This window comes from Cornus florida, unplaced genomic scaffold, assembly GCF_030987335.1.
Source record: "Cornus florida cultivar Cherokee Brave unplaced genomic scaffold, ASM3098733v1 CherokeeBrave_3.0.0_Hap2_Chr11, whole genome shotgun sequence".
NCBI classification, from domain to species: domain Eukaryota; kingdom Viridiplantae; phylum Streptophyta; class Magnoliopsida; order Cornales; family Cornaceae; genus Cornus; species Cornus florida.
Window position 1 is genome coordinate 136,050,022 of NW_026775581.1, and position 20,044 is coordinate 136,070,065.

Here is a 20,044-nt window from a genome sequence, read left to right on the forward strand (position 1 = left end):
TCATTTCCAAACCGTTAGTGAACCCATCTCATGGCAGCTCCATGGCGGCACGAGAGGAGGATTGGCCACTATCCCTGACCCATGACAGCTCCATGGCATCATTTGGGGCCCAGATAACTCAACCACACTAGGGCAGTCTCCCTAATCCCCTCTAGGCCTCACTAACGCCGCGGTCCATAGGCAACTCCTAGGCGGCCGGGTTTTTCATAAAATTCTTTTCAAAATTCTTTTCCAAAAATATATATGTATATATATATATATATATATATATATATATATATATATATATATATATTGTCAAATTCATGTTCCCATCTCTTTCCCAATGAAGTATATAGATGCATCATGCCTTTTTGGTCATAGCAACATTTATCATCACACGCCAATTTTAAGATTTAATTACTTAGCATGCTTCATAAGAAGTTTAAAAAAAAATAACATATTTCCTTCAACAAAATTCTAGCATGGTAAGCAAGTAAGACATGGAATTAAATTCATATAAGCACATATTTCTTGTAACACCAATTAAAACACATAGACATATATCTCATTACAACAATATGATCATTTCAAGGAAAAACTAACACAATTTAACATGTTTGACAACAAATCAAATAAGATGATTCACAAAGGAGTAAGAAAAAGTGAATTAGGAACCCCTATCTCAATTATATGCAAAACCCCCAAATTCCACCTCAAACCCTAGGATTTTCAAATATCCTATGGTGCATCAACCAAGGAATTGCTCCTATCAACTTGTAGGCCTCGCCGTGAGCTTCAATTTGCCGCAAATGGCACCCAAAATCACTAAATATTGAAGATTAATCAAAGCTTTTGTGAAAGGAAAACAAAAAGAAAAAGAAGAAAACCGAGAGAGAAAGAGAGAGAGCAGTCGCGAGAGAAAGGGCTAATTGAACAAATGGGTCTGTAAATGACCCTTGGTCACTTATGATAAGGGTGGCCCACCAACTTTTCCATTTATAATAATAATAATAATAATAATAATAATAATAAAGCATAACATTACAACAACATTGAAGCAAAAAAGATTTACTAAAGTAAACTACTATTACTTCCACCAATATTGCAAGAAAAAGGGTAAGATGATAATTTCATTATTATCATTTCCCTTCTTTTCTCTCCTTTGTATTATCCAAACAACAATATTGTCAATTCCTTTCTTTTCTCTCCTATCTACCTAAACATGAATATAAATTATAGCTATCATTTCCTTTCTTTTCTTTTCTTTTATTTTCTCTTATAATCCTTTCTTTTATTTTCTCTCCTGTGTATCCAAACGAAGCCTAAAATTCTAGGGAGAGAAAATATATTCTTCTTTTTCTTCTAAAAGTCTTTCCTAAAATATACACAAACCCATGTATATATAGGCAATTTAAAAATAAGAAAAGGAAACAATAAATTCTTCTCAATCTCTAATTCACATATCTCAAATCTAATAGGATTCCAATATCAAGTTGGGCCATGAGTGAGAATCCTATTGGGCTTATTATTTTCTTGGCTACAATAAATTAATAATTGGCCCGGTCCATAGACCTAATTAAATTAATTCATTAATTAATTTTTACTTCACTAAAAGAAATTAATTGAACTCCAATTAAATAATAAATAACCTCTAAGTCAATGTTGCACTTTGACCCCTCTATGTATAATTAGTTATCGGATAAATAAAGTCATCAATCCGACTACTTAATTAATATATTTATTTTGGTACCTTTGATTATTTTCGGCTCGATCACAATAAAACATTTGTTTGACAAAAATAATAATTTAAATAAATAAATATATAATAAATCATTTTGTCTAAAAACACACGAAGGTCTTTGAATTTAATTTGTAATAAACCATAATCAATACAAAATAAATACAATTAGCATTGATGCAAATATTGAGAATATAACAATCTAACTATTAATTACATAACAACCCAAAGTGTCGGTCTAAGGATTCCGAAGTATCTGCCGAACAAATCAAAGTAATTATTAATTATAATAAAAGAGTTTATATTTCTTTCATGCTTAAGAGTCAAATACCATGACAGTGATATGGAGCAATTGCATACGACAACTCTCGCAATATATCTCAACCTAATACGGATCAACTTCAAGTCTTAGTTAATAATGAGTCTATCTATAATTACCGACTATGAACTATTTATGATTAATATTTATACTCATGTATTGATCGCCATCACACACACATATATATATAAATATCTCTTGTAAGTAATCAAGTGGACACTATTAATTCCATAATGAATCGAAATATAATACATTGAATTCACCAATTATATAAAGTATAAATATTTCAGATATCTTAGGAACATATGTCACTTTAATCCAATCAGGAATTCGCTATGCCATGGCATATAAATTCCAACAACACTGCCATCAAATTCTGAAACAGACTGCATCTCCGGACGTGTTTGAAGATGATCATAAGAAACACTGCCATCAAATTCTGAAACAGACTGCATTTGCGGGCGTCTTGGAGATGATCATAAGAAACACCGCCATCAAATTCTGAAACAGACTACATCTGCGGACGTTTTTGGAAATGATTATAAGAAACATTGCCATCAAATTCTGAAACAGATTGCATCTGCGAACGTTTTCAGAGACGATAATAAAAAAAGGGGAAAATATATTGTGAAACAAGGGGGACAAGGAGAAGAGCCAACAAATAAAAGGTTTTCATTTTTAGTGTGATGGGTAAGCTTAAATGTGGCTGTGTGTTCAAAATATTTATAATGGTCAAAAGCTATAGGGCTGCCAAACATGTATTTTTCACCAATTAATAAATAGTAATCCATATAACTTGTCTCAAATTCCCATTATTATTAGTTTCTATTTTAGAGTGTATTTTTTATGGTAATTTCTTGTAGAGACATATATTGGGCTCTAAGAAATTGTAATCCTTGTCCACCAAGGAATTGGGTATGTGACTCTATAAATAGACACTTAGGTTATTGTTGAGAGTTATGTGTTGAGAGAGATGTAGCCTCACGAGGGAGTACGTTGATGGTAGGGGTGAGTTACGTGTTTGGTAGAGTGAACACTGATGGCAAGAGGGAGTCTCGTGGAGTACACGAAGAATTGGGTCAAGAGTTTGTGTGCATGGTTCGGTGTTGAAATTCTCTACTGTTGTAATATCTCTACATATATAGTGAATCTCTTCTCATCCGTGGATGTAACCCTGATTTTGGGTGAACCACGTATATATTTTGTGTTATGGTTTGAATTGTTATTTTCTTTCTTTCTTTTGCTTCCGCTGTGCCCCAACAACTGGTATCAGAGCAAATTTCATTACGTCAATCATCACTTCTCATGGCAATTGAATATGGACAATTCTCTGCCACTTCAATCTTCTCGATCTTATTGTAGAACTCATACGTTACTCAATCAGTCAAACCCCAAGGCTCCACCTTGACTACTCAAGCTCTATGCCATGTAACCAAACCGATTGACTCCATCTACAATTGAAGCCTGTTGTAGCACATGTTGAGCCTTCTTGTATTTTCTAGATCTTCTTCACCTTTGGCTCTGATACCAGTTGTTAGGGCACAACGGAAGCAAAAAAAAGAAAGAAAAACAACAATTCAAACCACAACACAAGATATATACGTGGTTCACCCAAAATCAGGATTACATTCACGGATGAGAAGAGATTCACTATATATGTAGAGATATTACAATAGTAGAGAATTTCAACACCAGACCATGCACACAAACTCTTGACCGAGTTCTCCTTGTACTCCACGAGACTCCCTCTCGCCATTAGTGTTCACTCTACCAAACCCGTAACTCACCCCTACCATCAACGTACTCCCTCATGAGGTTACATCTCTCTCAACTCATAACTCTCAACAATAGCCTAAGTTTCTATTTACAGGGTCACATACCCAATTCCTTTGTGAACAAGGATTACAATTTCTTAGAGCCCAATTCACGTCTCTATAAGAAATTACCATAAACAATACACTCTAAAATAGAAACTAATAATAATGAGAATTTGAGACATAATTCCTAAGGTTCATGATGAAATTATTGTATACAGAAAATATTAGAATGTTGCCCAATAAAGATATACCATTTGGTGAAATTTGTATCACATTAATACTTATAAAATTTACTTCCAACAAATTGACATGATTCATTCTCATTGAATGAATTAAATGGTTCGCAGGCCCCTCATTTATTGTCAGCCCCACACGAAATTGGTTGGGCTATCATTTTTCAACTGTAATTCATACGGAGTACATCTTCTAACAAACCCCTTTTTGTTGTTTTCTTTCTCTATCCAGGTAGAAGTGCAAAACTTAATTCAGTCTTCTTAAAAAATGACATGCCCCCATAGAGCCTCTGTAAGTCCGTATATTTCCGGCAACCTTCTAGGACCAGAACAATTTCAACTATGGAAGACATTTTAGTCAATCAAGACAAACTTCTTCTTGTGGAAAATAAATCTAGATATATGACTTATATATTAACAATTGGTGCATTATGACATAACGTGCACAGAATTTATTCATCACAAAAATATTAATCTTTCAAAGTACTCGTGGCGGGAATATGATCTCATTACCACACCCCTTCTTAGCTTTATTTGTTGGGCATGAAATAAATTTTGTCCCGTTAGCATTGAGACACATATATATCTCAAAGAGTAAGGTACGATTCTTGCTGTCAGTTCTGCATGACACATAAACATTAGTAATATTGGCGCCAAGTCGCTTTTGAACAGCATTCTGGATGTCTGCCTTGTTGTAAGTTTTGTTGCTGGGAGTTATGTTCTTAGCTTGGAGGTAGCTGAGAACATTGGTTTTGTTGGTCTGATCTATTGCCACTTCGAAATAGTTTACCGCCTTCTTGAGAATTGACAATGAACAAATCCCGTGTGCGTCCCATTCATGTTGCCAAAATTTCTTGTCTGAAAAATTACAAACGATAGACGGCCAAGCCTTGTGGAGACCTTTCAAACCCCAAACCTGTAGATACTTGCAAACTTAATACTAAAATAAACATTTTAATTAATGATAAATAAAAGGAGTGTATGGAAAAAGAGCTCAAAACGTACCTACATCTTTCACATCTTTAGATCCTGTGCAGTTTTCCTTTGTCGCATTGATAGTGGTACCGTTTGAATAAGCTGGCCATATACCATGTAGTGTGAAGTTGTGTGTCAATTCTTCTATACATGTCTTATTACATTTCTTAACAGACTCTGTCATGCAGAACGTTTGTGGCCATTGTTGAACCATTTGGAGATGATGATAAGGAACGTTAATGCCAACAGAATCTAAAACAGACATACGCGGACGTGTTTGGAGATGATCATAAGAAATACTGTCATCAAATTCCGAAACAGATTGCATCTGCGAACGTGTTCGGAGACGATCATAAAAAAGGGGGAAAATATATTGTGAAACAAGGAGGGGGGGGACAAGGAGAAGGGCGAACAAATAAAAGGTTCTCATTTTTTGTGTGATATATGGGTGAGCTACGTCAAGTGTGGCTGCAGTGTGTTGAAAATATTTATACTGGTCAAAAGCTATAGGGCTGGCGTCCCTAGCCCGACATGTATTTTTCACCAATTAATAAATAGCAATCCATATGACTTGTTGTTTTCGACGATTAAATAGAAACAAACGGTGGCAGGGTTCATGATGAAGTTATTGTATACAGAAAATATTAGAATGTTGCTCAATAAAAATTTACCATCAGATGAAATTTATATCCGTTTGTTTGGATTTAAAATATTTTTTTTAAATATATATATATATATATATATATTTTAAGTAAAATATTTTTTTATTTTTATTTTGTCGGTGTTTGGTAAACGTCTACATCGAAGTTGAGATCGAGTCTATCGGGTAGGACATGTAAAATAACTTGTTAAAATTAATGAATAATTTATTTTTGTTAAATTTTAATATATTTTTTTTGTAAATATTTTACAATAACTAAATACCAAAAAATAAGTAAATATTTTTTAAAAAATATTTTACGCCTAAATAAACGAAACCTAATTCTTATAAATTTTACTTTCAACGAAATGATTCATTTTCATTGAATGAATTAGTTGGTCCGCAGCCCCCATGATATGTTGGTTCCCCCCACCCCGGGGGCCGCCGCCGATATGATTCATTTTCATTGAATGAATTAGTTGGTCCGCAGCCCCGGCATTTATTGTCAGCCCACACGAAATTGGTTAGGCTATTATTTTTCAACTCTAATTCGTAGCTAGTACGTCTTCTAACAAACCTCTTTCGTGTTGTTTTCTTTCTTAAAATAGACAGCTCAATCAAGGTAGAAGTTAACAAATCTCTTTTTGTTGTTTTCTTTCTCAAGGTAGAAGTTAACAAACCTCTTTTTCTTCTAACAAACCTCTTTTGTGTTGTTTTCTTTCTTAAAATAGACAGCTCAATCGAGGTAGCAGTTAACAAACCTCTTTTTGTTGTTTTCTTTCTTAAAATAGACAGCTCAATCAAGGTTGAAGTTAACAAACCTCTTTTGTGTGGTTTTCTTTCTTAAAATAGACAGCTCAATCAAGGTAGAAGTTAACAAACCTCTTTTTGTTGTTTTCTTTCTTAAAATAGACAGCTCAATCAAGGTAGAAGTGCAAAACTTCTGCACCCAGTGATATATCTTGGACTCCTCCAAATATGTATAAGTAAATAGAGATTTTTTGGAATTTCTTTAAGCATTTTTTAAAGCCTTTAGAGTTTTCTAGTATAATTTCACCACTAAATTGATATATTATATAAAAAACACACACTCTTAGCTTTTTCTTTTTTCTTTTTTTCTTTTTTTGTCCGTCCAAACCATTCTAAGGAGACCTCTATCATACTATGAGAACGACTAGCGTATACAATTATAGAAGGACAGTAAATTTGATTGGTTGAAAAATCAATCATAAAATGTATAATTAATACATCTTTCTTATTTTTATGGAATTTTTAAACTTAACATTTTAAAACCAAATGAGCCTTTAAAGCTTAACATTTTCCTCTCTTGCCATATACCTATATAATCTTCCTTCTTTCATTTGTTACATATATATTATTACCTTCATTCTTTCTTTTATTTTTTTTTAATGGTTCTTAACTGTTTATATATATGTGTGTGTTATGTGAATGATTAAAAAAAAAAAAACCTCATGTTATTTCCTTTCTCCTATTTCTTTTTTTCAATACTTTCATTTCCTTTGTTATATATATATACATTTTTATTGTTTTTTTTTTTTTTAAATATATATATATAGGATGAAAACTCAAATTGTATAAAAATTAAAAAAAACATCTGATATATATTTTTTAATTTTGTAACAATTTTTTGTGTGTGTGTGTGTGTGTGTGTGTGTGCGCGCGTGGAATAGGATTATTATTCTAATACTCAAATTTGATAAGTAAAATAGGATTATTATTCTAATTGGCAACTTTTAAAAAATATATAGATTGAGGAAGTTTGAGTAGAATATGATTATTATTGTAATTGGTAACTTTTTAAAAAATATAGCTCGAGGAATATAGCTTTTTATCTTCTTTTTTTACTCAATCTGGATAGAACTTCAAAAACATCAGAAAAAAATAGTAATTCGTAACTATTTTTTTTTTCAAATTTTTCTTTTTTTAATAGAATAGGATTATTATTCTAATGCTCAAATTAGATAAGTAGAATAGGATTATTATTCTAATTGGTAACTATTTTAAAAAATATAGCTTGAAAAAATTGTAATTCGTAACTTTTTTCAATTTTTTTTTTTTTTTTAATAGAATAAGATTATTATTCTAACACTCAAATTAGATGAGGAGAATAGGATTATTATTCTAATTGGTAACTATTTTAAAAATATAGCTTGAGGAATTTTGAGTAAAATAGGATTATTAATAAGATTATTATTCTAATTGGTAACTTTTAAAAAAATATAACTTGAGAAATTTTGAGTAGAATATGATTATTATTGTAATTGGTAGCTTTTTTATCGTTATTTTTTTAAAACAATATATAGGATGGAAACTCAATTTGAATAGAAATTAGTATATTAATATTATAAGGAAGGTGGATTACAAAAGAAAGTTAAATTTATTATTCATTTATTATAAATAAATAAATAAAATAATGTATTGTAACACAATAATATACTGAAACACAATTATGTACTGAAACTTTTTATACTTTTATAGATAGATATAGATATAGATATAGATATAGATATGAAGGAGGAAATTATACCTTTGGATTAGATATCCCCTGATTCTTAACATTCTTTCTATGAAGGAGGAGATTTTTAGCTTTCCTTATATACAAGTTAAAACTACGTGTGGCACGTGATTAGAATTAGTCATATTTTGCAGATAGTAAAATAGTTTATATGAGAAATAAAAATAATTTGAGAATCAAATGAAAAAAGAAAATTAAAATAATTGACCATATTGGCAACTTGCAGATAGAAGTGATAAATTAATTTAGTTTATATATTTATAATCTTAGGGCAAAAATAAGTTTAACTTTAAGGTATCATTTATCCAAGTCGCATTTGACAATTAATGTAAAAAATACGTCATTATTACTTATTGTGCAATAAATTCTATTACTGCTAGGCTGGTAGAGCTAACCAAACTAATCTATATAATATGTACAATCATATATTGATCAAATTTGAAATCAAAGGCTTGAATTTGTATAGTTTTTTTTTGGAAGTAATGAATTTGTATAGTTCAACAACCAAAAGTACAACCAATTTTCATTCTTATTTTTTTAATAAACATATTATGTACAGGCGGATGCATTTTATTTTGTAAGTGAATATGTATTTTTATGATTAAAATAATAAATAATGACACAAGTAAAATAATCACTAAATATTTTTAAAATGTAGTAAAACTTTTAGAATGAATTTTGGTTTTATGATTATATCAAACATATTTTTAAATAAATAAAATTGGGTTAACTAAAATTTGTTTGGAGACAACTTGTAAACTAATTTGATTCGTATATTTTATATAAATAAATATTAAAATAAGAAGAGCCAAATATGTGTAAGTCTATGACATTTATTCAAATACAAAGATAAATTTATAGGGAAGTTTTTAAATTCAATTTTAGTATGATGGGGAATTTATTAAAAAAAAAACATTATATAATTATAAAAAATAATAATTAAAAGTCAATAAATATATAATTTATGAGTAGTCAAACGATACTGACTCTTTTTTTTTTTTTTTTTTTTTTTTCATGTAGAAGGTAATATAGTCTCCAAATTAAGGAGGTGTGAGTATTTCAATGATAAATCTAGACAGATGAAAAAAGATTAATATAACGACAAGTCTTTCTTCGCACGTCCTTTAATCTTTTTATTTATTTTATTTTATTATAGTCACACGTGGGACATAGTGCAATTCATTGGTATTTTTTGGTTGCCACATCCATTCTCTCTCCTGCCTCCCTGTTTTGTATATTTGAGTCTCTAGCGAATTTACGTATAATGGAAGGCATTTTAATTATTTAATATATCATAACAAACTTGTTATTGTGGAAAATAAGAAGATAGATATGGCTTTTATTGAATATTAATATCCGGTGCATATCATATCATATATATATATATATATATATATATTCTTTCATGCATCAAGCACGTCTAGCTGTTCTGGGAATTTTGATCATATCACCCTGACACTCCCTTTGGTCTTGGCGGGGTGGACATGAGATATAATTTGTGTTGAGACAAATAAATATCTCTTTTAGTAAGAAATCACTTTTTGTGTTTTTTGCATGAAAAGTCAGCACTAATATTTTGTCCAGTGCGACTTTGGAGGGCTGTCATGATAACTGACTTGTTGTAAGTGTTGCCGGGTTTGATGCCGGCATCAGGGAGGGATCTGTTAAGATTGATTTTTGTTGTTTGTTTGATTGCTAATCGGAAGTATTGTAAGGCGGTTCGGAATTTTGACAATGAACAAATCCCCTGCTGCAGCCAAAATTTCTTGTCCCTTATATCACAAGTACTACTACTGCTGCGGTTGTGAATCATTATGTTATGTGGTCCTCGTCAGCGGCTCCGACTCTGAAATTGGAATTTGGCAAGAAACATCTCCTGTGCTTATCCCACTCATGTTGCCAAAAAGCCTCGTTGGGCCTTCTAGTGATAGACGGCCAAAATCTTTTGAGACGGCTCTCCAATTTCCCAAACTGTTACATATATACATGAAAACCGCAATGATATATTAATATATAAAACAAACATTTACTACTCGTATATATTAATGATGATATATAACTAATATGATCTGAGTGAAGGAGTGCGTTGGAAACATACCACATCATCCAAATATTCAGGTCCATGGTCACATGTAAGTCCGTAACCACTCTCATTAGCTGGCCATAGCCCATGTAACGTAAATTTGTCTTTTGGCCATGGACGTCTGCAGGACACTTTACCTCTGCAGTATGTCGGCGGCCATAGATGAACCAATTGGAGATGGTGATAACGATCTTGAACCAATTGGAGAGTATCATAAGAACCACCCAAAACAAAGTGTGAAACAAAGAGAAAAGAGAGGAGATTAAAGGTCTTCATTTTTTTCAGTAATATATATATATATATATATATATATATATATATATATATATATATATATTTGTGTGTGTGCGCGCGCGCGCTAGAGAGGGATGAAGTGATACAAGTAGCGTGCATGGCTAGCTGTGCGTTCCAAATATTTATAATGGTGTTAATAGAGCTGGCAGAGTTCCTCGTACAACTTGGTATGTTTTTTGGCAATTAAAGAGGTCCATAAAACTTGAATAAATACAAAAACTACCAATAGAGGTCCATTCAAGTTGTATTTTCTGGCATTTAATAATTAATTAAATAGAAACAAACCTGAGGAGCCTGAGGAGAGGAGGGACTGATTAATGGTTTTATTTGGCGGGATGGCAAGCACTGTTGGAATTTTTGGATGTCTAGCTGATTAAATCAATAACAATAATTTAAGAAAAAATAAAGTCTGCAAGGATAAAAAATATCATTTTGTTATTTCCTTTCTTAAATTAGACTTGCCGAAGTGTAAAATTTAATTCTGTCATCTAATTAAAGAATGATATACACCTGTCATTTTTGATAATACTTAAGTCTTTATTAGTGAAATCTATAACATATTCACCCTTAATGTGGATCAATAATAAATTGACATGTGATCTTTAATTACCAAATCAAAAATGGTAGGTAAATATTCACTTAACGGTGAATATGTTGTAGATACTTACTAGTGAAGACCTAAGTATTGTCTATTAAAAAATGATATACATTAGTCATTTTGGACTCATCTAAATTAAATATCCAAAGATTGAGTTATCATTTTTTTTAAAAGCCGTCTTACAACATGTATTTTTCAGCAATTAATAAAATAAAAATTTATACTATTTATGTTTTTCGGCAATTAAAAACAAACCGTGAGGCTCACATTGAAAATATTGTATTTCTTTGGCGTTAGAAGATCTTGAGTGAGTGAGATGCACAACATTATTGGTACGCTCACTTAATAAAAAATAAAATTGGTCCCACTTTTTTATAAAAACAGCTTTCAATAAATTGATCAAATATATTTTCATTGAGTAGAAAAACTAATAAAACATGGTGGAGCTCACTCAATACCTACTCAGCTGACAAGGTCCCTAGTTTTTTTATTAGTTTGGCTATGTATCATTTCCATATTTAATTCATACCTCCTCTAACAAACCTCCTTTTGTTGTTTTCTTTCCATTTTTAATTCATACATCCTCTAACAAACTTACTTTTGTTGTTTTCTTTCTTAAAATTGACAGCTGTAGAAGTGCAAAACTTAGTTGGTCATTTTAAAAACTGATATCCACCCAGTGATCTTGGACACCATTAAATTAAATATCCAAAAAACATGTATTAGTAAAAAGCGATTATATTTTGAAATTCATTTAAGCACTTTAAAAAAGCCTTGAGTTTTCTGGCACTAACCTTGGTGAGTAGTTCTCATTTTGTATAAATAATGACAAAAGTTGAGCATATATATATAAGTTCACCATTTATTTTCAAGTGACATATTATATAAATAACACACACCCACATATATATATATATGTGTGTGTGTGTCTTCTTCTTACCAAGGGAGGAACTATTAATGGGTTAACCTGGGCTATAGCACAGGTCCAATTAAAAAATAAAAAAATAGTACTACTGTTCATATAAGCCCAATGCATATGTAATCAATTTGTAGTACTATTCTTCCTTTTCCTATTAGCCCAACTGTTCATGTGTTTATTTGGACAATATGCTGCCACTAGTTCTATCCTTATTCTTCTTACTGTTCTTGCATTTATCTTTGATTTTTTTCCCCTTAAGTAAGAGTATAAATTATTTAATTAGAAACCATAATTTAAAAAGTTTACAATTACTAGAAAGTGAGAAAACATCCAACTTTTCATTCAAATTAGGATATAAATCCATATTTCCTATAACATGGGTGGTCTTATTTCAAAATCTAAGCACATTAATCAATTAATAGTTGAAAACAAGTTCAAGATTCAGTTGGATAATTTTTTATTTTATTTTTACCCGAAAAATGAATTCCAATGGGTACTTTGATGGTGGATAACAAATATGTTTTTATACCTGATTTTAAGTTGAGATTTAAATTTGGTAAATTAGATTTATAGGTTATCTCAGATTAGATCTTCAGTAAAAAAAAAAAATGATCAATTTCATTATCTAATTACTTGGACATGAAAGTAAAATCATGTTGACTATAATATACCCTAATCATATCTCACTTATACAAAAAAAAAATTCTAATATTTTATAACTTTTATTATATTCATCTTTAAAATTTTTTATCTTTAGCTCCTATTTGCAATCTTGACTCCCCCTGCTTTTTCGGTATTTGTTTTATGGTGAATTCACTTTTGGCTCGTGTGTTAATGTTTGGTACGATAATCTTTTACTTGTTCGTATGCTTATGGCCTTGACATGCGCATCTGCTTGGTTCGATGCTATTTTTATTTTATTTTTTTGTAGAATCAAACCTATAATTATTGTTGCATTTTGGTGCCATTAATAGTGGACAACTGTAACGGGTGGGCGCTTGCCCATTTACCCAAAAGCTCGAACTGTTAGGTAAGGCTGCATACCCATCCATTTATACCCAATCTGACCCTTGTTACATTCTCCCCTACCCAAACTCGCAACGCCCTCGTTGCGGTTAGGCCACCCTGCCTACCCGGGTGGACTCACCCGGACGCCTTCCGGATCGAGCGCTTGGCGTGGCACCGGATCAAGGACTGGGTTTGGCTCTGATACCAACTGTAACGGGTGGGCGCTTGCCCATTTACCCAAAAACTCGAACTGTTAAGTAAGGCTGCATACCCACCCATTTATACCCAATCTCTTTCCCATCCGATTCCGATGTGGGACAAAATGACCCTTGTTATAACAACTGCAGTACATACAACAACACTAGTATCACATATAAAATCGTGAAGTTTTAGGTACTTGCATGAGTACATTATATATACAAATTAATTAAATGGAAAAAATATCCATTTAAAATGGTCATGAGACCATTATGTAACTTACAACTTAGGTCCGTTTAACATGCGTTTTGCTTTTATTATTTTTATTTTTAAACTGTTATAGTGTAAATTTTGACAATAAAAACATATTTAGTGCTGCCTTGTTTTATTTTGCACAATACTAAAATACTTCGTGAATAATAACTCAAAATAAAAATACCAAAATGATATTTTTTTTTCTTATTTTGACAATTATTCATGGTCCAAAACCATAATTGTATATGTTTCTTTTTTCGAAATTTTTACAACAAAACATCGTTTCCAAACGTACTTTTAATTTTTTTTTTTTTTTTTTCAAAACATTTCTACACTAAAAACATTTTTTTTTGTTTTAGTCCAAATCAAAACGTCTAAAACAAAGTACATGTCAAAAAAGTTTTTTTACTGCTACGAAAGAGTGGGGTGAGAGTCATGGTGCGTGTCATTGCAATTACCTCATAATTACACACTTTAGCTGACCTAACAAATCAAAATTCGAGGTTAGGTGTCAATTCAATACACTTTACGATCCTATCTACATTTTGTCACATTTAATGAGAAGAGAAAGGAACCATCATTTTCATAAACAAATTTAGGGTGCGATTGGATATGCTGGTGAGAAAATAAAATAAATAATAGTATTACTTAGAAGGGAAAAGAAAAAAATAATAATAATAATAATAGTAATAATTTATATTCATGTTTTGATAGATATGAAAGAAAAGAAAAGAAAAGAAAGGATAATCATCATTATTTGGATAAAATAGAAGAGAGAACATAAAAGAAAGGATAATAATCAAATTACCATCCTATCCTTTTATATTTGTAAGTGGTTTCTTTTAAGTCCCTTTTCTTTTGAGTTTAATCAAAGAATACTAATTCTGAATTATTGTTTGAATGTGCCATTTTAAATGACATTTTTTTATTTATTATTGTTTGAATGTGCCCAAGCAATTTTTTTATTATCTGGATGTGGCCAGTTAAACAATTAACAAATAATTTCTTGAACTCAATAGCAGCAGAAAAGATTTTGTTGCCCTAGTAGTTGCATACTAGGACATGAATAGAATAACAAATCTATACATTTAGTTGTAGAGGTTAGTTTTGGTATTATCAAAATATTACTAAACCACACTATGCTTCTCTCCCTATCTTCTCAATTTTGGAGACCCTATCATCTATTTTCTCTCCATTTAATTCACCAAAACACATTCTCCATATCCTTTTTTTTTTCCTTTTCTTTCCTTATCCCTCCAAATCATCCCATCCAAGACTATTATTCAAATATTCGTCCCACTTTCAATGTCCTCAATGTCTGCCTTCCTATCATCCTTTTCCGTGTCAATATTATGTGACATTTGAACTCAACAAGTATCTTTATATTAAAAAAAAAAAAAAAAAATGACATAATTTATTTTTTAAGAAGATGATACATTAGTTAGAGATGTTACATATTTTAATTAATAACCATTGCACTAGGAATGACCTTTATTTATGTTATGTATTTATGGTTATTAATATTAATTTTGTATAGAGAAATTAGATTAAAAAAATTAAATAAAAAATCTTATTTATGGTTACATTAAAAAAGGGAGACAATATCGGCACTCCACTTTTCAATATTTGCACTACAATCTTAAATGAAATGGCAACTATAACCCTAACTTTACAAATAAATAATTATTAATTTTTAAATGACATAACTGCCGTTCCTCTCCTTATCTACAATTTTAATATTTTAGGTCATAAGAAAAAAAGGTACTAAAATAAGAGGATTAAAAAAAAAATTACCTCTATTGAATAAATGATCATGTTTGATGATACCGGAAAAAAAAAAAAAAAAAAAAAAAAAAAAAAAAAAAAAAAAAGGAAGAAGAAGAAGAAGAAGTTATTTTTATTATGGAATAAATTATTTCTTTTTGACTGCCAAAAATAAAATTATTAGTATGGAATAAATTATTTTCTTTAATAAGACCTCCGAAAAAACAAAAAGAAAGGAAAATAATAGTAAAAAAATAAAAATAAAAAATAAAATTGTATAAAGTGTATTTATGACATTATAAATTAAGTGATGTGCATTAATTAATTCAAAGACCTTCTTGTCAATTTTTATTTTTTAAAAATAAAGGTAACTGGAGTACAATTGGAGAAAAATGGAGTGCGAATATTACCTCCCAAAAAAATTTATAAAAAATCTTATTTACCAAAGAACCTCCCACGACTTGTAACATTTTTCAATAAATCCCCCTTGTCTAATTTTTTACTAAAGAATCTCCCTCAACTATCTAAGAGGGTAAAAGAGTTAGGGGCTATTTGGCTGGGCTTCCTGTAGCCTCCAAACGGGTTTCTAAGCCCAGAAAGTCCTTTACCAATAATAAAGAGCGTTTGGTAAAATTTATGAAAACGGACTTTTAAAAAGTCTAAATGGTTTAGAAGCCCAATTGACAAGCTTCTTTTTAGACTTTGAATCCCATCGTTTGGGGCTGAAATCGGCTTCGTTTCTATGTGGATTAATTTATGAAGTACGTTTGAAATGGGGGAATTTGAAAGGAAAAATTCAAGGATTTTGTTTGAACTTTGAATGATTATATATATAGGGCAGAGTACCTCGACTTGTAACATTTTTCAGTAAATCCCCTTATGTATTTTTTTACCAAAGAACCCCCCACGACTTGTAACCCTTTTCAATAAATCTCCCTTATCTAATTTTTTACTAAAGAATCCCCCTCAACTATCTAAGGGGGTAAAAGAGTTATTAATATTTAGACCAATATGCCCTTTTATTTAAGTCTTAATTTTCCCGAACTTAAAAAATTTATATCTCAGAAACCGTATATCCAAATATTGCAAATAATATATACACGAAAAGCTTATAAAACAAGGATTCCAGAAATATAAAATTTGTTTTAACAAAACTTTGTAACTATAGAGAAATAGACAATCTAAAAATCTACTGCAACAATCTTATTTTATTTTATTTTTTATAAAATAATTGGATTATTTGCAAAAAAAGTTTTAGAATTATTCATTTCCATATAGAGCATAACATATAAAAAAATTAGCTCTAATAGAGACTGAATATTCATTTTTATTTTTTATTTTTAAAATGGTGAGTCTATAAAAGAATGAAAATGTTTCGACGCAAAATATGATATCTCATGAAATCGATCTCTGTTGGGGCTAATTTTTTTTATATATTCGGCTCCATATGTAAACAGGGGCGGAGCCAGGATTTCATTTCAGGGGGGGCATAGTGTATTTGATAGGAGAAAAAAAAATCAACGACAAAAATAGAATTTTCACATCAAAAGACAAACAAGACAAAAAAAAAAAAAAAAAAAAAAAAAAAAAAAAAAAGGAAATAGAAAACAGAGCAAAGTCACTATTTTCAAAGGAAATATAGAATTAGTATCTAAAAAAAAAAAAAAAACAGAGCAAAGTCACCATTTTCAAAAGACGAAAAGGAATTATCTGGCAAAGTGAAATACTGGATGAACTAGGAGTACAAGAGCCATTCCAAAGCAATTATACCCACTCTCTGAGTCTCCAAGCGCATAGTGAATCTTAACAACCAAAGCAAACAAGATTGTATTTTATTATTTTTATCTTAAACTAAGATGGAACTTAAATGTTCTTCAATAATGTGAATTGAAAATACCCATAAAAGAATTTATTTGTTTATCTAAAGAACTAAACAGGTAACAAGTTGATATGATATTTAAATAAAAAGAACTAAAATATAATACTTGACACATATAAGATCCAAAATATTAGTTGATAATATTTCATTGAATACAATTACAACTGCCATCGACAGCTTTTCATCTTTTGAAAGCGTTGAATGATAGCCTCATTATCTATGCCCCTAAATATTTCTTTTTCAATATACACAACCAAGCTATCATTCATAAATTGATCTCCCATCCGATTACGCAATTCATTCTTTACAATATTCATAGCAGAAAATGCCCTCTCCACCGTAGCAGTCGCGACTGGTAAGATTAATGCCAATGTCACAAGTAGATACACCTTGTCTTTTTTTGTTTTAACCATTTTTTTTGCAAGAGCGCAAATCCCTTTCAATCTTTCAAACTTGATATTAGAGCGCACATCAAGAATATAAAATTCAAGTTGACTACCAAGTTCTATGAGCTTAGCTACAGAAAATTCTTTTGGATAGTAGTCAGCAAAGTGAGTGATCTTTTGCTTGTCAAAAGCAGAGAATGCATCATCTGGACATAGACATGCCACACAAAGAAGTAACTCAATATTGGCCTCATTGAAACGATTATTTAGCTCTTGAAGTTGTATATCTATGACAGAATAAAACAACTCAACACGATAGTAATGCAAGTTTGTCATTTCTTGCACATTTTGTCGTCATCGTCCTTGAGTAATGAACATATCATCCATGTTGGGAACATCAATCTCATGTCTCTCACAAAAGGAAGAAACTTCATCAAGCAAAGAATCCTATCCATCATCCCTCATCATTTGTAGTCGTTGCTTACATACTTTGACAAGGTCCATGGCATTCACGATATCTTGATCTTTTCTTTATAGTGCTTTGGATAATTCATTTGTCATGCCCAACAATGTCTTCATCAAATGGAGATTGAATACAAAATTAAAGGATTGTATTGACCCAAGTAGAATAGATGCTTCGCCTCTTTGATCAGATTTCAATCCATCCTTTTCGATAAACTCAAGAACAGTAATTACAGATGAGAACAATGTAATCAAGCTAATTAAAGTACCATAATGTGAGCCCCAACGGGTGTCTCCTGCACGTACAAGAGAAGTACTCTGATTTAGGCCTTGCCCACTTGTGAGCTCGCATTTGTTAAGTCCATCAATAACTTCAGCAATTTGTTTCTCGCGAAGCATATCACGACGTTTACACGAGGCTCCAACTTCATTCACCACATTAGCAACAAATACGAAAAAAGTGAAAATCTGACCATGATTCTTTGCCACAGCAACAAGTGCCAACTGAAGTTGGTGAGCAAAACAATGAACATAAAAAGCAAATTCATTCTCTTTCAGAATTAGTGTTTTGAGACCGTTGAACTCACCTTGCATATTGTTAGCCCCATCATAACCTTGCCCACGCAATCTAGAAATGCTCAATCCATGTGTAGAAAATACATTATCAATCGCCATCTTGAGTGAGAAAGCAGTTGTATCGGTAACATGTACCATACCAATAAAACGTTCAATGACACTTCCATTCTTCACGTAACGTAACACAATAACCATTTGCTCCTTTATCGATACATCACGAGACTCATCAATTAAAATAGAAAAAAATCCATCTCCGATATCTCTAATAATAAAATTGACAACATCTGTTGCAATGGCATTTACAATCTCTTTTTGAATCTCAGGTGATGTTAACTTCAGATTTTCAGGAGCATTTTCCAATACAACGGCTCTAACATCCTCATTGTGATAAGCATGAAATTTCAAAAGTGTGAGGAAGTTTCCTTGATTGCTTGAATCTTCAGATTCATCGTGGCTACGAAAGGCAAGTCCTTGGTGTAAAAGATATCGGATACATTCAATTGATACAGTTAAACGAGTTCGATATTCATTTATAGATTGGTGCGACTGCTTGCATAAAATTGTTTGAATGTGTTGTTTTTGGTTCACCAAAACTTCACATGATCTCCAAGCTTGGTTGTGGGCACTATTGGGACCTCCAACATGAGTTTGAAATTTTTCTTTCTTCTTCCAATTTGAAAACCCCTCACCCACAAAAGATTCACCTCCTGCTTGTTCTCCAATATCCGGCTTAAAAAGATAACAACATAGGCAAAACGCTGCATCTTTGGTTATACTATATTCTAGCCAATTAGAATATTCACTAAACCAAGTAGGGTTAAAATGGCTTGTTGCTTTCCCAAAACTCGTATAGGGAAAACGATGAGTCTTGGGTTGACAAGGACCCTTAAGATAATATGCTCTACGGATGTCATCTCGAATATTAGGATGGTAATCCAAGATTCGAGTTCGTAATCCTGGATCCGCTGGAAGATTTTTCAAGTTGATGTCGGAACAACTTTGCTTCAATATTAGATCATCATCTCTCTCTATAGGAGGTGGCTGATGTGCCAACCCTGATTTTCTTTTATAATATTTCTCCATAACTGTTTAAAAAAAAAAAAAAAAATGCTTATTTACATATAATAATTAAGACAAACATTTCAATCTTATTAATTTTATTTAAACTACTCAATCTTTTCATTTAGAATGCATTAGGAAAGATTAGAAAGTAAGTGCTAACTAATAACTACACAATAAAAATTTAGAAAAAAATGCTCAATTTAAGTGACAATGATTTAACCCAACCTTAATATCATGATCAAAATTAGAATATTTAACAAAATCCAAAAAACATAATAAATAAAAAATAAAAAACTCCCAACCACTATAACAATCTTCTG

The 20,044-nt window shown here is 31.1% G+C and overlaps 1 protein-coding gene and 1 pseudogene across 1 annotated transcript; both read right to left on the reverse strand.

Moving 5' to 3' along the window:
* Positions 1–4,104: 4,104 nt before the first annotated feature.
* LOC132282217 (uncharacterized) lies at positions 4,105–10,707 on the reverse strand. The gene is made up of 4 exons (XM_059783825.1): positions 10,339–10,707; positions 10,056–10,211; positions 5,099–5,599; positions 4,105–5,005 (listed from the first exon to the last, which is right to left on the reverse strand). The coding sequence occupies exons 1-4, from the start codon at positions 10,597–10,599 to the stop codon at positions 4,568–4,570; spliced, it is 1,356 nt and encodes a 451-aa protein (XP_059639808.1). The 5' UTR covers positions 10,600–10,707; the 3' UTR covers positions 4,105–4,567.
* A 6,689-nt stretch (positions 10,708–17,396) lies between these two features.
* Positions 17,397–19,745, reverse strand: LOC132282218 (uncharacterized; annotated as a pseudogene).
* Between the last annotated feature and the right edge of the window lie 299 nt (positions 19,746–20,044).